Here is a 25415-nt window from a genome sequence, read left to right on the forward strand (position 1 = left end):
AAGCTATATATTGAATATTTCTCTGCATATTACTAAAATAAAAATGTAGGGCACAGAATATCTTTAAGGAAAAAGAAAACTAATGAAAAGTATACATACTTGAATAAGAAAAAAGAAGTGCTCAGGGTACGTGCTATGTCTACATTTATAGAAACAAAGTGTATCGCTAGGAGACACAAGAAGCTCTGCTGGAAGAAACTAAGGGTAGGGAAGATGAAGGCGGTTTTATTCTTTTCTGTAAACCCTTGTGGACCTTTGTAATTTTGTCCACGCTCATTTATTATTATTCAGTACATTTTAAAGATATTCATTAAAGTTAAATTTATTTTGACTATGAAGCTAGAAATAAAATTGATAGCCATTAATCATCAATATCACCTCTGCTGCTACTGCTAAGTCGCTTCAGTCGTGTCTGACTCTGCGCGACCCCATAGACAGCAGCCCACCAGGTTCCCCCGTCCCTGGGATTCTCCAGGCAAGAACACTGGAGTGGGTTGCCATTTCCTTCTCCAATGCATGAAAGTGAAAAGTGAAAGTGAAGTCGCTCAGTCGTGTCCGACCCTCAGCGACCCCATGGACTGCAGCCCACCAGGCTCCTCCATCCATGGGATTTTCCAGGAAAGAGTACTGGAGTGGGGTGCCATTGCCTTCTCTAATATCACCTCTATTCAAAAGTTAATCCCAAACTCATCCATTAAGCCATCCAATCCCAATTAAATGAAGTGGAGAGATGGGAAACACATACAACTTTCTATGTCCTTTCCTCAACCATCTCCAATTTAAAAATTTAATCTATATGAAAGGATAAAGAAGTTGTGTACATATATACAGTGGAATATTAGCCATAAAAAAGAATGAATTTGAGTCAGTTCTAGTGAGGTGGATGAACCTAGAGCCTGTTATACACAGTGAAGTAAAAAAGAGAAACACTAATATAGCACATTAACACATATATATGGAATCTAGAAAAATGGTACTGATGAACCTGTTGGCAGGATAGTAATAGAGAAAAGCAGAGATAGAGAATAGAGTTGTACACACAGCAGGGGGAATGAGAAGGTGAAAAGGATTCAGAGTAGCATTGAAACAGGTACATTATCATATATAAAATAGCTAGCTAGTGGGAATTTGGTGTATGATGCAGGGAGCTCAACCCAGTGCTCTGTGACAACCTGGAGGGGTGGGATGGGCTGGGAGGTGTGAGGGAGGTTCAAGAAGGAGGGCACATATGTATACCTATGGCTGATTCATGGTGATGTATGGCAGAAACCAAAACAACATTGCAAGGCAATTATCCTCCAATTAAAAACAAAACTAGAAATAAAATTAAAAAAATTTTTAATCTGTAAATGCTGATGTCCTTCAACTTAAACAAGGGAACTTATTATATTGATCTGTGTTGGTCACAAAGGATACTTAAGACTTTACAGAAATAATGACTCACTTAGCTACAAAAGAAGATGACATGATAAATGCCTGGGAGATATGTAAACTAATTAGCTCAATAATATATGCTTTCTGATCTTTATTATTTTTGTACCAATTATCCATTATGTATAAATATAAGAAAGAATGACATATTGGAATCCAGGTGTACTAAAACTGACTCTAAGGCATCCTGATTTCATGCAGCTAACTGAAAAAATTAGTCAAACTAGTTATGAGGACATGGGTGAATGTGGAAACACTGGATTTTTCACTTCCTAGAAACAAGTCTAAAATTCAAAGGTACGGCCACTGACAACATTCCTGGCAAGATTTTTTTAAAAAGTGAATTTTATAATCTCAATAAGGTTAACACCACACATTCCTGGGGTCGGGGGCAGGGGGGTGGTAGATGACAAATAAATGCCATCAAGACAACCAAGCACAGGAGCCCCAAACATCTGTTTTGTTTCCTCACATCTTAATAGCCTGGCTATTTTAGATACAAATATTTGTTTTGCTGACAATGTTTCCAAAATGCTAATTCAAATTTTGTTGAAATAGTTGCTTTTTGAGCTGAACAAACTGCAAACCCTTCCGAAGTCCAGGAGGCATCTGTGGAAAGGAGCAAATATGGCCTCAAGTTTTGCAAAATAGTTCATGCAGCAAAATATAGGTAATGTAGATGTGGCATTCATAGCGTTCCCTGCATTCACTGGGAACACGGCCGGCAGTTTAGGTTCTCATCCCATCTCACCGAACTCCTGTTAGAGTTCAGAGCTCTCCTGCCACTTTGCACAAGAATGTCCCCCTGTTTTTCATGAGCTTTGCTCTACTTTCTAGGCCTTGGCAAGGATCAAAGAAGCAGAGGGAACAAATCGTTTCCCATGCATATTGAATTCCCTCTTATACTGATTTTTCCTCTGTCACTTGAAATTCAATATTGGCAAGATTCCTGTACATCACCTTAACCAGTAAATTGTCTGCATGCACTCAAAGCATGAAAAGGTAGATATCAAAATTAAGGTTTTTGTAAGAAATTCAAATGAACAAATCCTTTGAAAAAGGAACTTCTCTATGTGATCCATGCTAAAATTCATAAATACATAATTAGCTTTTATTTCCATTTGACCTAAAATGATTATTTATCATTTAGTTTTATCTCTCTCTGATTGCTTTGTACTACCCTAAAAATACAATGTTACAGGTGAACAGCCCTTTCATAAGAACTTGGCTTCAAAATTCCTGATCAACTTCAGTATTCAAGAGTTACATGCCCATTTTCCTCACCTGTAAAATGGAAACAAATAGTACTGACTTCATGGGTATGTTTATAAGACTACAAGTAATACGTTGTAAAGCTCTAAACACAGTAATTATACTTTTACTATGTATTATTATTATACTCACCATCATAATAATTGTGAGATGTTCTAAGACTTTATGGACAAGAATAATGTTTTCAAGCAAATTTAATTAACTAATAGCACAGTAATTAGATTACAAATGAGTACTCATATTTATACATATATGAGTCATATAATAAAAACATTTTTTAAAGAATGGCTTTTCTTTTTAGAAAAGTCAATTTCAAAAGTCTCTTCGTGAATGACTCTCAAAGTGGTTAAATTATCTTTATCTCATTTTTTAAAAAATGTATTCAGTTATGTTGGTAACAATATGACTTAAGATTTCAGGGTTCAGTTCAAGGAAAGAAAATATTCTTTTTATTTCAGTGGCTAAGAGATGATAGTATGAGAGCGTAGATGTTAGTATGAAAGGAAAACATCCTAAAATGTCCTTTTCTTTTTTCTTACTCTGTATGTTTTTAAACACAGAAGAAAAATCATTAATTTTGCAAAGAAAAATTGTTTTAAAAATAAAAACATGTTCTTTTAACATTTTAAAAGGTATTTAAAATGAAAGCCATGATTTAAGAAATAAAGTAATATTGGATTTAATTTTGATGTTATTTTACAGTATTATATTTGAGCAGAGTTCACTCTGACCAAAATTTTCTTATAGTAGATAATAGAATGTCAATGTATTATGTAATACCCTTCTCTCAGAAACAAAACACATTCTCTATCTAATTGGGAAGATGTGAATAACTGGATGGCTGTAATAAATGATATATACTGTGCACTATCAAATTTCTAAGATTTTTCTCCAGTAAAGTGTATATAAAATATATGTCTCTTTAGAAGGTAAGGTTTGATAGTGAAAATAAAAATATTCTGAACTAAATGAAAATAGAAAAAACCTATCAAATATTGTGGGATGCAACAAAAGCAGTATTTAAAGGGAACTTCACAGTATTAAATGTGTATGTTAGGAAAGAAGAAAGATTTAAAATCAATTATCTAAACTTCAAGCCTTAGAAAAGTAGAAAGAGGGGCAAATTAAATCAAAAGCAGAAGAAATCCTAAAAATCCTAGAAGTCAGTAAAACTGAAAATAGGAAAACAATAGAGAAAAATCAATAAAACTAAAAGCTGGCGAGAGGAGGAGAAGGGGATGACACAGGATGAGATGGTTGGATGGCATCACTGATTTGATGGACATGAGTTTGAGCAAGCTCCAGGAATTGGTGATGGACAGGGAAGCCTGGCATGCTGCAGTCCATGGGGTTGCAAAGAATCGGACACACCTGAGCAACTGAACTGAACTGAAAAGTTGGCTCTTTGAAAAAACCAAAAAATTAATAAATTTCTAGTTGGGTCAACCGAGACAAAAAAGAGAGAAGACACAAATTTCTAATACCAGAAATAAAAGAGGGGTCCATCACTAGCAATTCTATGGACATTAAAAGGATAATAAAAGAATATTCTGAACAACTCCATGCCCACAAACTTTATAGATCATAACATAAGAGAAAACCTAGAGTTTGGCAATGAGTCTTCAGATACTAAACCAAATGATGTTCCATGAAAGGAAAAAAAAAAACAAATTAAAAACCTCTGCTCTGCAAAAGATAATGCTAAGAATAAAAAGACAATATATAGACCAGGAGAAAGTATTTGCAAAAGTACATGTTACAAAGGACATATCTGAAATATACAAATAACTTTTAAAACTCAACAACAAAACGACCTGATTAAAAAGTGGGCAAAAGATCTGAACAGATACCTCATCAAAGAAGATACACAGAAGGCAAATGATTATACGAAAAGATATACTCAACATCATATTTCATTAGGAAAGTGCAAATTAAAACAATTAGATAGCAGAACACACCTATCAGAATGGCCCAAAGCTGAAAGCTGACAAACCAAATGCTAGTAAAGATGTGGAGCGAAAAGAACTCTCATTTGTGCTGGTAGAAATGCAAAATGGTACAGCCACTTTGAAAGACATTTTGGCAGCTTCTTATAAAACTAAACATACTCTTAACCATACAATCTAGCCATCAGACTCAGGAATTTTCCGAGACGAGTTGAAAACTTATGTCCATATAAAAACCTACATGAATGCTTATAGTAGTTTTATTTATAATTGCCAAAATTGGAAGCAACCAAGATATCTTTCAGTTGGGAGTGGGAAGGCTGGCATTGCTAGTTGAAGAGTAGGCACAATTTTTATGAATTCAGTAAGTTAATTAAAATTGTGTTGAATGATCAATTTCACTATACTTCTCAAGGTACATGGATTCTTACCTATCTCCAAATTATATAAATTTTTTTTAAGACTGTCAATGAATGACTAACAAATACATCTTTTTTTTTTTTTTTTTTTTTTAATTTTATTTTATTTTTAAACTTTACATAACTGTATTAGATTTGCCAAATATCAAAATGAATCTGCCACAGGTATACATGTGTTCCCCATCCTGAACCCTCTTTTTAAAATGAATGCAAAGGTACTGGTTTTAGTTTTTAAAACTTGAAATTATGCTTTCACATTCAAATTATGTTATTTTTAATGTATGACATATGTCTACTTAAAGGAGGATACAGCTTTCAATATTTAACTACAAACATATTAAATAACTTATGAGCTTAAGATTCATAAGGAAGTACATATTTGTAACAAATACTGCATAATATCATAGACTTGAAAGATTACTATCGTGCATATACATTTTAAAATGTAGAATTAAAAATAAATGAGTCCTGCGAATTCCCTGGCTGTCCAGTGGTTAGGACTCCATGCTTCCATTTACAGTTTCAATCCATGATTGGGGAACTAAGATCCCATAAGTCATGAGGCATAGCCAAAAAAAACAATAAAAATATAAACTCCTCAACTGAAAAAATGAGTCCTTACCTATTCATATTGAAAAAAGCCCTTACAAGGTCATCTTATTTGTCCATTATGATACAACAATTCTATGAACAATAAAGAACGGATATCATAAAGTATGGAAGAACTCATGGATTGTGGATTCATCTGTTCTGTGTAATTCCATGAAACTGAAAGGCAGAAACTTAGTTATACATGAGATAATGACTAAAATTTAACTTTCCAGTATTGCAAAATACTGACTTTAAACCAAATAGACTATTAATAGGAAAAAAAACACCTGAAATAATTTCAACAAAAATAAACATGTTATTTTAACTACTGTTTCAATCTCAAAACAAAAATGTTACGGTATATGTAATAAATCATTCTTATAATTCTTTAGCTTAATGATTTTTATAGACTTTATCATCAACACTCTCTTGTCATCCATAATGTTCTATATGACTAGTAAGAAAGTAAAGTGAATGCCAAACAACTTAGGCTGAATTCACAGTCTTACTACAGATGTTTAAAAAAAAGATGAAAATTTCCTTGAATTCTTAAAGTAATCCACATTTCTTTTTCAATGTGTAAACTCACTGAACTCACTATGTAACACAATAAAGGTTGATCCACTACACACACATTTTTAGTGGGAACTGCTGAATATTAAAAAAATCTGAAAAATATTTTTTCTCCACTTCAATTCATTCCTATTCTATAGCAACAAAGATACTGAAATTGAAATAAGTACCTAGAACACTAAGCATACATTCAAATAAAACCTAAAATAAATCATTTAATCTTAAAATAAAATTATATATACTTTTCAAAAATTATAATTTCACACTTTTTCCCATCTGGTGTGGCTTGGTGCCCACTAATCCCCACTCTTTCACATGGAATCCCTTTTATAAACAAAATTCACTTAGAACAATGTTAAGTTTCAGACATCAAGTTTTATGATATGTCCAAATGGCCTTCTTATAAAGCTCTAATCAAACTTAATTTAAGAAACATTATTAAGTCTTCAGTTTGTTTTATACTGTGCTCTTCACAACCAAAATGTCATTAATTAAGTAAAATTATTCAGCTGTCTCCTTTTCTCAGTATCTTATTCCACAGACCCTAAAGAGTTTTTCTGTTTCACATTCACATATCTGTCCTCATTTCAAAGTTCCTTTTGGTCCTCAAGAACCTCTCATGACCCAGAAGATTTATGTAAAAACACAAGTTATTTCTAAATTTCAACAAACCATTATCTCTCCTCTTGATACCTACATGAAGTCAATGTGACAAGGAGAGACAGGAAAGTTCTACAGTAACTTCTACCAGACATTCAATTCCTTTTATAACAAAGTTTACTTAAGTGTGGTTATATAGATGTGAAATCTAATTAAAATGCAGAAAAATACATATATGAGGTTCTATGAATACTGTTTTTATATATGTGAACTCAGTGAATATTATATCAAGCTACTTTTTAAAACTGAAGTATAGTCCATTGACAATATAATGTTAGTTGCAGGCGTACAGCACAGTGATTCAGTAGTAGTATATACACACACACATATATGTATATATTTAGCACAGTGATTCCATCTTATTTATATATGTCTTATATATTTTATATATATATATATATTCTTCTTCAGATTCTCTTCCCTTATAAGTTATTACAAAATATTGAGTATAGTTTTCTGTGCTTTGCAATAAATCGGTCCTTATTAATTATCTACTATATATAGTGTTAATCCCAGCCTCCTAATTTCTTACTTCTCCAACCTCCACTTCACGCTCTGGTAACCATAAGTTTCTTTTCTATGTCTGTGAGTCTCTTTCTGATCTGGAAATAAGTTCATCTGGATTTTTTTCTTAAGTTTCCACATATAAGCCATGTCATAAGATAAAAACTCATTTTTTTCTTAAATAAAGGTAACTGGAATATGATAATCAAGATAAACATGTCTAGAGTTGAGATATACAGCAGAAACTGTATTTATAGTTAGCTGGAATACAAGATTAAGAATGATTTAACTTCCTACTCTTGAACAAAACAGTGTCTACACCCATTTAAGAGAAAAAGTAGAATGATTAAACACTTAAAGGAGTTTTAAGGAGGATCATCTGCTAAGATTTACAAGGTAAACCTACAGTCAAAATTTAAATCAGCATCTATCACATAAAAGTTTTTTCTCCCCATAGATTTGGGATAACCACTGAGAATTAACACTCTGATCACGTCATAGAAGTGAGTTACGATGTAAGACCATTTTAATATGACTGACTGGGCTCTGGCTTTAGGAGTAAAAGGCAAAGGGAAAAAACTCACGGCTTCTTTAAGGATAATAGTTCACTTCTAATCTATGAAAGAAAAGATTATATTTTTAAAAAGTTAAGGATGCAGGACTTCAGTGGTGGTAGAGTGGTTAAGACTCTGCACTCCCAATGCAGGGAGCCTGGGTTCAATTCCTGGTCAGGGAACTGGATCTCACATGCTGCAACCAAAAGTTGACACGCACAACTAAAAGATCCGGTGTGCTGCAACTAAGATCTGGTACAGCCAGCCAGTCAGACAGACATTTTAAAAAGTTAAGAATGCAAGAAGTACAAGAGGATATGTAAGAAACCCAGGTGGAGGCCAACTCAGAAAATTAAGCATACACTGTTCAGAGTTCCAGAAAAAAATTAATGGAGGGGAAGAAGTATTAAAGACATAGTAGACAGACTCCTGGAGATAGAGTTTCATTTAAAAGGGCCCATCAAATGTACACTTGCTCCTTAAGAAAAGCTATGACAAGCCTAGATAGCATATTAAAAAACAGAAACATCACTTTGCTTTCAAAGGTCCATCTAGTCAAAGTTATGGTTTTTCTAGTAGTCATGTACAGATGTGAGAGGTGGACCATAAAGAAGGCGGAGTGCCAAAGAAATTGATGCTTTTAAACTGTGGTGCTAAAATAGAGAGCACAGAGATATATCCACGCACCTATGGACACCTTATCTTTGACAAAAGAGGCAAGAATATACAATGTAAAAAAGACAATCTCTTTAACAAGTGGTGCTGGGGAAACTGGTCAACCACTTGTAAAAGAATGAAACTAGAACACTTTCTAACACCATACAGAAAAATAAACTCAAAATGGATTAAAGATCTAAACGTAAGACCAGAAACTATAAAACACCTAGAGGAAAACAGGCAAAACACTCTGATATAAATCACAGCAGGATCCTCTATGACCCACCTCCCAGAGTAATGGAAGTAAAAGCAAAAATAAACAAATGGGACCTAATTAAACTTAAAAGCTTTTGCACAATGAAGGAAACTATAAGCAAGGTGAAAAGACAGCCTTCAGAATGGCAGAAAATAATAGCAAACGAAACAACTGACAATTAATCTCAAAAATATACAAGCAACTCCTACAGCTCAATTCCAGAAAAATAAATGACCCAATCAAAAAATGGGCCAAAGAACTAAATAGACATTTCTCCAAATAAGACATACAGATGGCTAACAAACACATGAAATGATGCTCAACATCACTCATTATCAGAGAAATGCAAATCAAAACCACATGAGGTACCATCTCACGCCAGTCAGAATGGCTGCTATCCAAAAGTCTACAAACAATAAATGCTGGAGAGGGTGTGGAGAAAAGGGAACCCTCTTACACTGTTGGTGGGAATGCAAACTAGTACAGCCACTATGGAGAACAGTGTGGAGATTCCTTAAAAAACTGGAAATACAACTGCCATATGACCCAGCAATCTCACTGCTGGGCATACACACCGAGGAAACCAGAATTGAAAGAGACATGTGTAACCCAGTGTTCATCACAGCACTGTTTATAATAGCCAGGACATGGAAGCAACCTAGATGCCCACTGGCAGACGAATGGATAAGAAATTTGTGGTACATATACACAGTGGAATATTACTTAGCCATTAAAAAGAATACATCTGAATCATTTCTAATGAGGTGGATGAAACTGGAGCCTATTATACAGAGTGAAGTAAGAATGAAAAACACCAATACAGTATACTAAAGCATATATATGGAATTTAGAAGGATGGTAACGATGACCCTATATGCAAGACAACAAAAGAGACACAGATGTATAGAACAGTCTTTTGGACTCTGTGGGAGAAGGTGAGGGTGGGATGATTTGAGAGAATAGCACTGAAACATGTATATTATCATATGTGAAACAGATCACCAGTCCAGGTTCGATGTATGAGACAAGGTGCTCAGGGCTGATGCACTGGGATGACCCTAAGGGATGGGATGGGCAGGGATGTGGGAGGGGGTTCAGGATGGGGAACACATGTACACCCATGGCTGATTCATGTCAATGTATGGCAAAACCCACTACAACACTGTAAAGTTATTAGCCTCCAATTAAAGTAAATTTAAAAAAAATAAAATAAACTGTGGTGCTGGAGAAGACTCTTGAGACTCCCTGGGACAGCAAGGAGATCAAACCAGTCAATCCTAAAGGAAATCAACCCTGAATATTGATTGGAAGGACTGATGCTGAAGTTCCAGTATTTTGGGCACCTGAAGCAGAGAGCCAACTCATTGGAAAAGACTTTGATGCTGGGAAAGATTGGGGGCAGGAGAAGGGGATAACACAGGATGAGATGGTTAAATGGCATCACTGACTCAATGGACATGAGTTTGAGCAAACTCTGGGAGACAGTGAAGGACAGGGAAGCCTAGCATGCGGCAGTCCATGGGGTTGCAAAGAGTGGGACACGACTTAGTGATTGAACAACAACCAAATATTGTGAAGTACAAAAAATGCCCACTCTCAGAAACATTGTTATAAAATTCACAGTAGGTCATGAGTGGGAAAGGGTAGGCCAAAAGAATCACTATCTTCCATGATTGATCCTTAGAGGCTATTTGATTTTTTGAAAAACATTAACTAGTTCATGATGATAAACATTAAATTCAAGATGATGTCATTTATATTCATATGTCAACACTTTAGTTAAAGTTATAGTTAAGCATCCTAGCTAAATATTTATAATTATACATCCAAAAAGCTACATATATACCCTGAAAATGGAGTACATGTACAACTAAATAAAATCTCATGTATTTTTACATGAGATCATATCTCATCTTATTTCATGCAATTTTCAAGTTTATAACTTCATATGAAAGCTTTTAAGCAAATAAGTAAAAATAAAATTAATGTCACAATCATGCTGCTTGACTAAAGGCCTTGCTAAAACTTGCCAAAAGTGTGCAACCATTATCATGAATATATGACTGTAGAAAAATGCATTTAAACCATCAGAAATACAGCCTGCAGGACTAATAAAGGCAAGTAATTACCTGCTGCGGGATCTGTAACTGCTTGGCTGGTAATGCCGGATGGTGGCTCCTGAAGCTGGTAAGTGGCATTTGTGGACGGCGTTGTTGGGCTGCTGTTGCTACTCGTCATGTAATGTGCTGGATACGGTGAGCTGTTATAATACTGTGCATACTGACCCTGGCCGAAACTGGGATAAGATGGATAGTCCTACCAAATTAAACCACACAAGAACCAGTCAGAACACAGCTGCTGCCTTCTTACATTTCAGAGTATAACCGTAAATACGTTTGCATCTCTGTCTTCTCTGAATTCACAAAGGAACACACAAGCACACACTGACTGAAATGCGCAGACATGCCAACCAATTTTAGGTAAGATTGGATTCCCTCTTCATATTTCTTCTGTTTCAGGTTGCATTATTAGGTAAAATTTAACCAATCTGAAAACCAAATGACTCACCATATAGGACTGCTAAAGACATTTTTTCAAGAGCAAAAAAATCTATCAGAAAGCTTAAGAAAGCTCTCAATTTTCTTCATATAAGAAAATCATCTACTGCACTTTTTTTTTTAATTTCAGAAGTCAACCTGGCTTTTAAAATTACCTGCTGTGAGCTGTTAAATCCAGAGGAATTTGTGAGTGAATTATTTCCTGTATATAATCCTGATGATGTTGTAAAACTGCTACCTAAAACAAAATGAAAAGAAACATGGGTGACTAAGTCATGTCGAGTAATATGTCTATAGGAAATTATTATTTAGATAAAGCGGAGCTGGGGTTCATAGAAATGAATTTGGTTTATCTTGAAACCAGAATAAATTGAAATAGCTAAAATTCTGGTTTCATAAAACGGCTGACAATTTTAGTATCACTATACAACTGAGAATTCATAAGTAAAGAGGTTTAAATTTCTAAGGACATGAGAAACTCAAACTATGGATGAAATTATGTATTTGTGTAAAAATATCAGATACTTAGCTTTCCATTTCAATTTGTAAAATGCATACAATTTTCACATCTTTACATTAAATATGCTTATTGTAAAGTAGTGGGATCAGATCAGATGATCTTTAAAATTCCTGCTAGCTCAAAAACTATGATGCTGCTTCCAAAAGTTCAAGATGCTTTCCAACTGGTACTTGTTATCTGAATGGCCCAAGGAAAAAGCTGATTATTTTATTTCACAGAAGAGTAAATGGAAGCACTTAGAGTATTTGATAAAACAAAGATCAGAGAGGAACACGTGCTGTGTAGGTAATATTCTATTTGTCGAATGTCTCTGTACTAAAAAACAAACAGCAGAGTTGTGCAGGATTCAAACCAAAAAGCAAATCTTAGTTTTCTCCTTCAACAGATTTACCATCTTTTTGTTTAATCATGTAAAGCAACAATATACTGTGTTTTTTTTTTATTGAAGTATAATTTATTTACAATGTTGGGTTAATTTTTGCTACACAGCAAAGTGACTCAGTTTTATATATATACATACCTTCTTTATAGTCTTTTCTATTATGGTTTATCTCAGGATATTGAATATAGTTCCCTGTGCTATACAGTCGGACCTTGTTGTTCACTCATTCTATATAAACAGTTTCCATGTGCTAATCCCAAACTCTCAATCGATAGCTCGCTCACCCCACATTCCCCTTGGCAACCGCAAGTCTGCTCTATGTCTGTGAGTCTGTTCCTGTTTCGTAGGTAGGTTCATTTGTGTCATATTTTAGATTCCACATATAAATCATATGATTGTCTTTCTCTTTCTGACTTACATCCCTTAGTATAATCTCTATGTCTGTCCATGTTGCTGCAAATGGCATTATTTCACTCTATTTTATGGTTAAGTAGTATTCCATTATACGTACATGTGTGTGTGTGTGTGTGTGTGTGTGTGTGTGTGTGTGTGTGTGTGTATTCAGTTCAGTTGCTCAGTTGTATCCAACTCTTTGTGACCTCATGGACTGTAGCATGCCAGGTTTCCCTGTCCATCACCATCTCTCTATATACATACATACATATATATGTATGTATGTATGTATACACACACACACACACAGCCCATCTTCTTTATCCATTCATCTGTCAATGGACATTTAGGTTGTTTCCATGTCTTGAATATTGTGAACTGCTGCTACGAACATAGGGGTGGCATGTATCTTTAATAATATACTATTTTTGACTATCATTTTAGTGAAGATTTTTAAAAGGCCAGGGATTAGCAAACGTGTAAAAAAATGGCATTTGAACACAAAACAAATTAAATAAGATAAGCTACTGGGCTACTTGGTCATAGTCAAGAATTTTATATACCGTTTTAACCCAGTAATTATATTGCTGGGCTTTTACTCTAAAAAAAAGTATGATCTATACTACGAGGTAGTTAGCAAAGATGTTCTTCAGTGTTGTTTCTAATAACCGAACACAGAAAGTGACCCCGAGTCCTTAATAGACATTATTCAGAAAATTTAATATTATGAAGCTGTTGAAATAGTATAATGACATTTAACAACATGGGAAATAGTTGCATACTAATTTTTTAAAACAAAAACTTAAGCAATGAAGATGTTCTTTGTAATCTCATTTGAAACATTTGAACAGCATAGAGTATTTCCGAAAAGCACAGAAGTCTATGGAGGAGTGCTATCTATGGTCACAGAATATTCGTGGAGCCAATGATCATTTTAAAATTTTCTACTCAAAACCTGTGTTACTTTTATAAATAGAAAAACCATTTTTTAAAATAAAACTTGCAGCAAATGAGCAGTCTAGGCAGTAAATGTGTTGGTGGTTTAAGGAGGACGTCTTCAGTGTGAACCACCTATTCACAGATGCCTTCAGGTACGACGTGCTAGTTAACATACATTAATTATGTACTTGCTTACTGAACATTTAAGTACTGGCCAAAGAGTCAGAAAACCGTCGAGTTTCCAGTTCATTACTTATGAGCTGTTTGGACTCTGGACAAATCACCTAACTGGTCTAAGATATAATTTCCCTAGCTGCAAAAACTCTGTTTCATAGGCTTCTTAAACAGACCAAATGAAGTTTTGGAAAATATAATGAACAAGCCATAGTAACACACAAATGTTCAGAGCCGTTATTGTTTATTTCAGTAAAACTTTCTAAAATTCTCTACTGTATTTATGTTATCTTCTCCCTCTTTTGACTTTCCCAAACTAGAGAAGTATGGCAATATCTTGCATATCTAAAATTCTTTTCCTATTTACTTATCAAGTATCTATACACTTTGAAAAACCAGTCAAGGACTTGCTATTTTTATTAAGAAAAGAAAATATTTCCTAAGGTAGTTTTAAATGTTATCACAGAATCATGTTTGAGGTTTCCTCATTTGTAAATTTTAGGAAAACCAGTTGTTCAAAGTTCCCAGAACACCTATTATAGAAAAGCAGAAAGTTCTCACACAACTAATACTTATTCCACCATTCAAAAGTAGGAGTATCACTAGGTAAGTTTTTCATACTGTTCATCTGCATGTGGCAACCACACAGTCATTAAAAAAGTATTGAATACTGGGCTCATGGTGATAAATACATGAGGAAAGAAGAATGATTAAGATACAGGCATGGACCTCTGCTGCTGCTAAGTCGCTTCAGTCATGTCCAACTCTGTGCGACCCCAGAGATGACAGCCCACCAGGCTCCCCCGTCCCTGGGCTTCTCCAGGCAAGAACACTGGAGTGGGTTGCCATTTCCTTCTCCAATGCATGCAAGTGAAAAGTGAAAGTGAAGTCGCTCAGTCGTGTCTGACTCTTAGTGACCCCATGGACTGCAGCCTACCAGGCTCCTCCGTCCATGGGATTTTCCAGGCAAGAGTACTGGAGTGGGGTGCCATTGCCTTCTCCAATGGACCTCTAGGGCTTATCAGGTTAACATTACCTTTTTTTTTTCTTTTTAAACAATGGACTTCCTGGGCATATGTATTCCTTCTATATATCTATATATCAGGGAAAATTAATATTAAATCTATATATCTATATAAATATATGACAAACTTATAAGGAACATTTTAAAAATTCCTTGTTAAAAACTCAAGTTTATTGTGGATAAGAGTGTGACTATCAATACTTTTCAAACTTTATTACACACATTTGCTAGAAAAAATTACTCTGAGTTATGACTTGTGACTTTCGTTTCAACTACACATTTTTGGGTTATGACTTGCTACTTTTATTTATACTACAAATTTTTGAACAGTAAATACTGACCTCAATAATCCCCATCCACTGAGAAAATGAATAAGATATAGAAAATATATTTTAAAAATGGATGTTTTTGTTCCATAACTTATTCCCTGGAACAGAGTAGAAAAGACCATGGAAGCTATATTGGCACATATAGGCCACTAGGGTCTGACCATGTAAATCACAGCTCAGTACTCTTAATGGTACCCAAGTGACTTCCCAGACTTCATGCTACTTTGACGACTGTACATTAGCTGGAATTCACCATAAGTTACACTCATTTACTGGCTGACTGCAGGCTGAGATTCCATTCCATTTCATATGCAGGAGCAGGAGTTTAACGGCACTCCAGTGGCCTACGAGACTTAATGCAACTTCCACAAGGATCTATGTCAGGCAAAGGTAGACAAGCTGGGGAGAATCAGGCTCAGGCAATATTAATTTTTAACCCCCAGAATCAGACCAGTAGGGCCTCCCCACCCACCTCCATGTGTGACAGAGAGCTGCTAAACTTTTAGTCCAGGCCACCAGCACTGGATGTCTTCAAGAACCTCCTTTCCTAGCTTCCTGCCCAGCGTCTGGCTCCCTCTAGCTCATTCTCCACACCAGCAGTAGAATACTTTCTCTAAGGTACATATTTCATCTTCTTACTCCCCTGTTCAAAAAGTAACGCCCCCTAATACCCTCAGGATCAAATTCAAACTTATCAGGGCTTATTTATTAGGCCCTTCCTGAGCTTCCCTGGTGGCTCAGATGGTAAAGAATCTGCCTGCAAGGCAGGAGACCTGGGTTCAATCTCTGGGTTGGAAGATCTGAAGGCGGGCATGGCAACCCACTCTAGTATTTTTGCCTGGAGAATCCCCACGGACAGAGGAGCCTGGTGACTACAGTCTATGGGGTCGCAAAGAGTTGGACATGACTGACGACTTACGCACAGAACAGCACATGGTGTGAATTCAGTCTCTTAGATTTCTCGTCTCTTCCTAGGAATGCTGACCACACACCCACACAGATACACACTGCAGCCTCACACATACTTTTTTATACTAAGAAAGGAATCACACTCATCAGGCATTTACAGAATGCAAGTTTCTCAGAGACTGTTGTGGGTATCGTGGCCCTTGAGCTGGGCTAAACAAAGCTCATAGGGAACAAACAAAGTGAAATAAAAGTCCCTCAGTCATGTCTAACTCTTTAGGATCCCATGGACCATAGTTCACCAGGCTCCTCTGTCCATGGAATTCTCCAGGCAAGAATACTGGAGTGGGTTGCCATTCCCTTCTCCAGGGGATCTTCCTGACCCAGGGATCAAACCTGGGTCTCCAGCATTGCAGGCTGTTTCTTTACCATCTGAGCCACCAGAGAAGCCCCAGGGAACAAAGTGTCCCACTCTAATAGCTGATCTGATTCAGACTGGGTACCAGTACTACCAGATGAATTTTACCAAAGCTTAGAACACCAAAAAGCAAAGGCAAAACAGCAAGAACAATACTCCCAAAAAAGCTTCCGTGTGTATAGCTACTAAACCCACTTCCTACTCTACACAGGCCCGGGAGACAAGACACAATTGTGCAGAAGGCTGCCATGTACCAGACTTAAGTATGGATTGGTACAGGGGAGAAAGGGCGAGACATGACCAGGAAAAACAGACTCCCTTCTTCCATTAGGATCCATTCTCTAAGACAGCAGACCTCAACCATTTTGGCACCAGGGACTGGTTCCATGGAAGATAATTTTTCCACAGACCTGGGGTGGGGGGTGGATTATTTCAGGATGATTCAAGTGCATTACATGTATCTTGCACTTTATTTCTATTATTATTACATCAGCCCCACTTCAGATCATCAGACGTTAGATCCTGGAGGTTGAGGACCCCTGCTTTAAGATAGTTTCTGTCCGATTCATAAGTCTTCGCTTACAATGTTAGATCACAGAATTAGGCTTAGTATTGAGAATTCATTTATCAAAATAAAATACAGAAGTATTTTCCTTTCTAGACACAAATGATTTTACATGAAAAGTCATCTCCAGATAAAAAGAGAACAGAAATATTCTATGATAAATTGTTTGACATTTTATGTAACATTATATCATTAAAATTCCCCAAAGTAGAAAAAGTTCCCATTTAGAACCCATTATTTCTCACTCAAGGAGTTTGACAGAGTTTGGTTCAAACGGAGCTCCAATAATGCTCAATATTATTCTTGGTAGAGTTGGGAATTAAGTTACCTTCCGAGCAGGGTGGCAGTAGGACACTTTCTTTCCCATTAGTGAAAAGGAAAATCTTACCTGTTTAAATAGTTTATTATTGTAAAAAAAAAATCATAGCCATTATTCTTTTCTGGCAGGGAGAGGAGAAATTCCTTTCCTGACTAGAACACTGGAAAAATCTTTCCTTTCAGAACATCTCTAAGACAAAATTAATATTCATTCCATTGTTGTTTTTTTTTTTTTTTTCTCTTTTGTGGCTGAACTGCACAGCATGTGGGATCTTAGTTCCCAAACCAGGGATTGAACTCATGCCTCCATTCATTGAGAGTGTACAGTCTTAACCACTGGAGCACCAGGGAAGTCCCTCCATTGCCTTCTTTTTAAGTTAAGAACTTTTATATTCTGAATGGAAAGATTATATATATTATGGAAATAAAAACTTTTCAAATTAGTTCAGTCCACAGCATGTATGGGCACATTTAATTACAGGCACAGTTACTATCCTAGAGGGTACTGTGGACCCAAAGAAGCCAATGTCATGAGTCTATCCCTTGAGGAAAGTTTAAAAACACACAATCTCATGAAAACACCACCATGAAATACCAGCTTGTGTTACCTACGTAGGCACCATTAAGTTCTGACAGGGAGCTGCTCAGTCAATGAAATGAAAACATCTAGTTTGACTCGGAAGGACAATACACAGAAAATACACAAAGAATGTCAAGAAGGGTACTCTTGGCTCAGGGTGAGGATAAACTATCCAGAGGAGAAGATCCAAGAGTGAGAGGTTTATAGCCCAGGAGAAAGAGAGACTCAAGGAGGGTGACAGAAGTTTCCTGATCATTTAAGAAAAGAATAACAGTTTAGGAAAAGAAATAACATCCTTTATCAGAAAAACCCAGGGATCTGAATGTTGATCATACTATATTAGGACATAGGAAATGTTATGATTTCTGATTCTCCTTTTAAGGATTGCAGGAGGTGGGGGAAGCTGTTATAAATGCAAAGATACAACTGGAGCTGGAAAAGGGGAGTTGGGGTTGGAGGTGCCCAGGGGAGGAATATGCTGATCAAGCTACTTCCTAAGGCTTGCCTGTCCTCAGCTCACTACATGAATTCAGGATGTTATCCTGAAAACTCATTCACTGTTGCTCCTCTTACTTAATGCTTCCCTCTATCAGTCCCCATTTCCCATCTTTATGATCTGGCTAAACCTGTCTTCCCAATCAGCTTTCCCAGACAGTTCTTCTCTGCATTGACTTGACCTCTGGGAACGTGAGCTCAAAAATAATCGATACCACTGTTCTTGTACTAAACAAGCCTTCATTGGTCTTGTTTTCATAATGACAAGTTCCTTAAGTACATGTGTTATATTTATTCACCTGGCTCACATGGAGAAGAGGGCTTCCCAGGTGGTATAGAATTTGTCTACCAGGCAGGAGACGTGGGTTTGATCCCTGGGTCAGGAAGATTCCCTAGAGAAGGAAATGGCAACCCACTGCAGTATTTTTGCCTGGAAAATTTCAGCGGACAGAGGAGCCGGCAGGCTACAGTCCAGGGTATTGCAAAAGAGTTGGCACAACTTAGTAACTAAACAACAATAACATGTGGAGAAGAAGAAACTGTGTTCATTTCATGCCTTTGAAGAGCTTCATGGAGGCTCCAGCAGGAGACAGAACTAGTTATTTGAGAGTTCCAATTCAAGATGGTAATGACAACAGCAGCCAGAGACGACACAACCCTCATAATTAGGTACAGGAAGAATGGAAACCTTGCCCTAATTTTTTTTTAATATGGTGAAGGTAGAAGGCCATTTAGAAGGGGGATCTGAAGGCCCAACAGACACGAGGAAAGAAAACATCTCTCAAGTTCCTTATTTATTCAGCAACAAAAACAACAGTGGGGAAAGGAAAAAATAACCATATAGCAATTGTCTATTTCTCAGGTTTTTATCAAGAGGACACACACTTTGCTTATTTCTTTTAAACTAGATGGTGGTGTGTAAAGGCTTATCTTTAAAAAGTAGATTATAATGACTACTTCAGATACAAATTATATGAAGAATATTAAATGCAGGGCCTATAAGCACCTTCTGGAAGGATTTACAATGTCTGAGTTTCCAGAAAGAAAATCCCACAGAGTTTTAAATCCAATAAAATCTTAAATTAACTAAAGCATCATGAATTTTGAACAGCTCATAAAATCTCACTGATCTAGCTCAGATATTGATGTATCATCAGTGCATACATGCCAAGTCACTTCAATCATGTCCGACTCTTTGAGACCCTATGGACTGGTATCATGGGTATATGAATGAAAAGAAGGGACTCGGTTGCAAATGAAAAATTTCAAATTCAGAATGCAGTAACATTCTATGTGTTTACCACCCATTTATACTTCATGATTTCCATATCCATTGTCTCAGGTTATTTCCCACATCAGTATGTGAGATAATAATTATTATTATAGGCCACCTGTCGCTTTCTAAAAAGCAGAGATAATGGTGATTTCCTGGCCCAAGAACCCTGAATTAGGGAGTGGCCATTAACTCCACTTTCAGGCCAGTGTTCACCATTCTACCACACCAAATCCACCCTTTACGTGCTCTGACTCAGTAATGCTGAAGTGAGTTATAATATTGTGAAAAGTGGTATTTTTATTTTAGTTTTTAGTACTGAAGTAGAGTTGACTTACCATGTTGTATTAGTTTCTGATGTACAGCAAAGTGAGTCACTTATATGTATATTAATACATATTCTTATTCATATTTTTTCCATTATGTTCTTGTAAGATATTAGTTTCCTGTGCTATCCAGTAGGTCCTTGTTTATCTGTTTTGTATATAGTAGCTTGTATCTGCTAATCACTTATATGTGGAATCTAAAATATGATACAAATGAACTTGCTTACAAAACAGAAACAGACTCACCGAGGTAAGAAAACAAAATTAGGGTTCCCAAAAGGAGAAGGAATAAGGGGGGGAGGTTGAAAAGTGGTATTAATTTTTGGCTACACAAACATCACTGATACACAAAGCGAGAGACAAGGGCATCTGAGAAATTTTTCATAAATGAATCTGGAAACAAACGATCTCATTTCTAAAAGACTTCTTCATTATAACTCTTTTGAAGCTGGTAAATAATTTTAAAAAGTAAATTATACAGTCACCCAAAAGATAGTGTATCAGAAAGACTGGCTTTCTTCTTGTCACCATGAGGGGTTCCTACAGGGAAAGGGTGGTGGTCTCGTCAACCGTAACAAACAAGAAACAGTCCTGCTAGGAGACCCTGTGTGGCCACCCGGTTCTATAGGTGCTAAGCAATTATAGTTTAAAACTAAACTGATCCTTCCAAATCTTTATTAATAAATCCTAAGTACTTTTTCATAGTTAAGAACCCAGTCTATGTTGATTTATAACATGATTTAAAATGATAAATCAACATTGTGTGTGTCATTTAAGCTAGAGAACACTGCCCAGCTATAACTTCAAAAAAGTTCCAAAAAAAAAAAAAAAGGTAACATATAGGTCAAAGGTCTACTTCACAGAGAACAAGGACTCGCATTAAAAACCAGAATCCCAGCCAACATAAGAATGCTGGAACCTGCAGGGGCCTGTCTGTACTTACCATGTTTTAGAGCATTTTCTAGCACTTACTCAGCAAGCAGGATGCTATTTGTCCCCCGTGTATTTTCACAAAAGTCCATTTGCTTTTCTTCCCTGGCCTCTTTGCCATGGGCTATGTCCATCATCAGGCACGATCTATGTGGCAGAAGTCAGCGCAGCTCCCTGGGGAAAGGCCTCTGAAGGCCAGATGGGCTACTTTTAAAACCAAAGTTTTCTCCTTTTCTTATAAGAAGGATTTTAAAGGACCAAGTCAAGGACTATTCTTTTATATCTCAGTAATAATTTTTCTACATCAAAGATAATTTTTAACTAATGTCATTAAGGTGGCAAAGCCTTAATATTTACCTTTATTGATCTATTTCTCTATATTTTAATAAAAACCAGTTCATACAGACAAGAATGTGGATACTGATAACTAATTACTGCTATTACTGACTTCAAAAGATTCCCCTACAATTTCCAACATTTGTCACTTGAAATAACATAAGACGCCAAAATAAGTAAAACCAAATATTACTGCTAAAAAATCAACTTAAGCAAGAAAAAAAAAATCTGCAATGCAAAAATTTCCACAAACTTAAATATAAGTGTGAGCAGACTGGCAAAGCAATTAAGAGAAATTGTGAACAATTAGGGTGAGCTGAAATGGCAATTCTCCAAATATAACTTTCTTCTGTCACTTTATGCCAGAAAGTGCAAACTTCAAATGCTTTATCAGAGCAGATTATTAAAAAGGTTTAGTAAATATTTCCTTAAAACTGTATATTTGCAAGCTAGGAAAAATATCATTTCTATAGGTAATGGAAAAACTTTAATAGTATATTTTGCTAAGCCATTTTGAAGTTCTAAAAGCCTAATAAACTGAAAGACTTCAGCTATATATTCGAAAAACTACAGACAGGCAGACCAAAGAAAATCAGGGTGGTTGCCCTTATTAGATTATTATTGGATGGTTCCCACTTGATAACAAGCCCTAGAGCAAGTAAGCTTCAGAGAACTATGGAACTGTCACCCTTCCACATCCCATTAACAAACCTCTGTCCTTATTTATGGCCCTTCCTCACTGGGTGGGCCTCCAATCTCTTTAACAGAACAAACAACATTATACACTGAATACAAAGAGGGAGTTAGAATTTGCCGTTATTTTCTCCTCTAAGAGAGAGCAATAAAGCCTAAAAGAAAATAAACAAAGTAGGGTTTCATGCATGTACATCTGTGTAGTCCCTCTCATTTACCTAGGCAAATCCTGACACCTTCTTGCTACAGAATGACAGAATGTCCCCCACCTCATTGCTATTCTGGGGCAATAAAGCACTCAGAAAGGCGTTCTACACAACCACCGCAATTCTCCAACACCTCCATCCACTCCACCTACGACTGTGAACACAAGGCAGGACTGCTTTGAACACACCATGATAATAAACTAATCAAGGATTTTACGATAGGTAAATTCCAAATTCATTTCCCCAAACGAACAGGAGTCATTATGAATCTTAACTTCTAAGTGCCATTGTGACAGAGGCCTTTCCATGTCCAGCAAAACATTTGTGTATTTCAGACATCAGTTCAGTTCAGTTTAGTCGCTCAGTCATGTCCGACTCTTTGCGACCCCATGAATTGCAGCACGCCAGGCCTCCCTGTCCATCACCAACTCCCAGAGTTCACTCAGACTCACGTCCATCGAGTCAGTGATGCCATCCAGCCATCTCATCCTCTGTCGTCCCCTTCTCCTCCTGCCCCCAATCCCTCCCAGCATCAGAGTCTTTTCCAATGAGTCAACTCTTCGCATGAGGTGGCCAAAGTACTGGAGTTTCAGCTTTAGCATCATTCCCTCCAAAGAAATCCCAGGGCTGATCTCCTTCAGAATGGACTGGTTGGATCTCCTTGCAGTCCAAGGGACTCTCAAGAGTCTTATCCAACAACAGTTTCAGACATACTACCAGATAAAACAAAACCACGAGCTGGTCAACCTGCAAATGGTGATCAATAGAACTAAGTTATCATGGCAAGCTGGGTTTGCCTCAAAGCTGAAGATTAACTGGTTAAGAGGCCAGACTTAGTTTGAATTACTTTTAGTGTGAAAATTGTTTGCATTTTCCTTACTTCAAACAGATTTCTAAACAAAATGTCATTTTCTTCCTATGACTCAACCTCAAAATTATTATTTTTGGCTGTGTCATGTGGTATGTGGGATCTTAGTTCCCTGACCAGGGATTGAACCCGTGCCCCTTGCAGTGGAAGTACAGAATCAACCACTGGACCACCAGGGAAGTCCCTCGGCCTCAAAATTCTGAACACTCTCTTGTCTTTGGTGGCTGATGGTACTCTTTAAGTCTATAGTGTATAGGATGTGGGGGAAAGTGAATCAACAGGAATGACAGCAATGTGTGCAGAACCTGTGGTTTTTAAAATACTATAACTAAAAGATTGATTTCAAATCAGATGCCTCTTTTATACAAAAGGAGAATAAAGTTTGCTTTTGACAAACTAGGCAGATATTCTGTGAAACAGGTCAGTGAATCAAAGGCTAAAGTTGTTTCTCCTAAATGGCTTCTCTGCTCTTAGTACATGTGAGCATGTGTGTGTGTACACACCGCCCCCCAGACATAAACACAAACTTGCACCCTCCTCTTCATTCTTGCTGTCAGTGTCCTCTGATTGGCAGCATTGAAAACACTGTGTACAGGATCTGCACAGTTGACCCAGGGGTCTCCAGGCACCCTGTGTCAGTCTACACTCCCTCATTCAGTTCGCTCATTTGCATGTTTGTCAATGGCGTGTGAAGAAAAATCTCATACCATCCAAATCTTCTCCCAGAAACAGAGACTGACCCTGGGGAGCAGGAAGATATCAAAAAGTAACAGTAAGGATTTCACCTCCTGGAGTGAACTCTGCAGTTCTCGATGAACAGAAACACTTTGTCCTTCTCTGTTAAACTGAAATTTCTAATCTTTCACTGGATGCGCAAAAGAGATCCAATGAAAGCAGAGATAGAATTTTCCAGAATCTTGCAGCAAAGGTAAAAGCAATCAGATTTTCCAGTCCCTGAGGTTTTACTCCATGGGCTTTTACTGTTAGTGCATATAAAGCAAAAATCCAAGCCATTTTGGCTTAAAACAGCATGTACTGGATTCACAGAAGCCTGCCACAGACAGAAGTGTTGAGTATTGGAGCTGGAAGGATTCAGGTTTACCTGGAATAAATGAGGGCACCAAGGCTAGTCTAGTTCACAGGGCCAGGCAGTGCCAAAATGCCCACAGATTCCCAAATAGATCTTTTCCTTAAGTTCCATTAAAAAAAAAAGTGCTCAGAAATGAACTGTCTAAAAATTTTTTTCTAGAGCTTCGTGAGCTGGTATTTTTTACTAATTACATAGTGGGCTATGTGACGCAGTGTGTCTCAGCTATAAAAAGAGCAAATCTACCCTTCAGAAAATAAATACTACAGGCAACTACATTTCTTTGTCTTTTTTTGGTAGTTTTCTATCAGTGCCTCCCCTATAGGTGCTGTCATGCAATTGAATAGAAACATGGCAGGGTCTGACAATTCTAAGCCATTCTCCATTTTGATGTATTCATCAGCATTTTCAGGTTCTTATGCTTTACCACTGGAGAAGGGAATGGCAAACCACTTCAGTATTCTTGCCTTGAGAACCCCATGAACAGTATGAAAAGGCAAAATGATTGGATACTGAAAGAGGAACTCCCCAGGTCAGTAGGTGCCCAATATGCTACCGGAGATCAGTGGAGAAATAACTCCAGAAAGAATGAAGGGATTGTGGCGGATTCATTTTGATATTTGGCAAATCTAATACAGTTATGTTAAGTTTAAAAATAAAATAAAATTAAAAAAAAAAAAAAAAAAAAGAATGAAGGGATGGAGCCAAAGCAAAAACAATACCCAGCTGTGGATGTGACTGGTGATAGAAGCAAGGTCCGATGCTGTAAAGAGCAATATTGCATAGGAACCTGGAATGTCAGGTCCATGATTCAAGGCAAACTGGAAGTGGTCAAACAAGAGATGGCAAGAGTGAATGTCGACATTCTAGGAATCAGCGAACTAAAATGGACTGGAATGGGTGAATTTAACTCAGATGACCATTATATCTACTACTGTGGGCAGGAATCCCTCAGAAGAAATGGAGTAGCCATCATGGTCAACAAAAGAGTCCGAAATGCAGTATTTGGATGCAATCTCAAAAACGACAGAATGATCTCTGTTCGTTTCCAAGGCAAACCATTCAATATCACAGTAATCCAAGTCTATGCCCCAACCAGTAATGCTGAAGAAGCTGAAGTTGAACAAGAAGACCTACAAGACCTTTTAGAACTAACACCCAAAAAAGAGGTCCTTTTCATTATAGGGGACTGGAATTCAAAAGTAGGAAGTCAAGAAACACCTGGAGTAACA

At 36.8% G+C, this 25415-nt stretch overlaps 1 protein-coding gene across 15 annotated transcripts in view; it reads right to left on the reverse strand.

The window, feature by feature from the left end:
• EYA1 (EYA transcriptional coactivator and phosphatase 1) overlaps positions 1 to 25415 on the reverse strand; it is a 189147-nt gene that overhangs the window by 106595 nt on the left and 57137 nt on the right. For all 15 annotated transcript variants that reach the window (XR_008702205.1, XR_008702203.1, XR_008702201.1 and 12 more), the window contains 2 exons: positions 11577 to 11659; positions 10993 to 11179 (listed from right to left, as the gene is read on the reverse strand). Coding sequence is in view for 8 of the 15 variants with exons in the window: in XM_055546251.1 (XP_055402226.1) it covers positions 10993 to 11179; positions 11577 to 11659 (270 nt within the window). In the remaining 7 variants the exon portion in view is untranslated. The remainder of the gene's footprint in view (positions 1 to 10992; positions 11180 to 11576; positions 11660 to 25415) is intronic.

This window comes from Bubalus kerabau, chromosome 14, assembly GCF_029407905.1.
Source record: "Bubalus kerabau isolate K-KA32 ecotype Philippines breed swamp buffalo chromosome 14, PCC_UOA_SB_1v2, whole genome shotgun sequence".
Taxonomy (NCBI): Eukaryota; Metazoa; Chordata; class Mammalia; order Artiodactyla; family Bovidae; genus Bubalus; species Bubalus kerabau.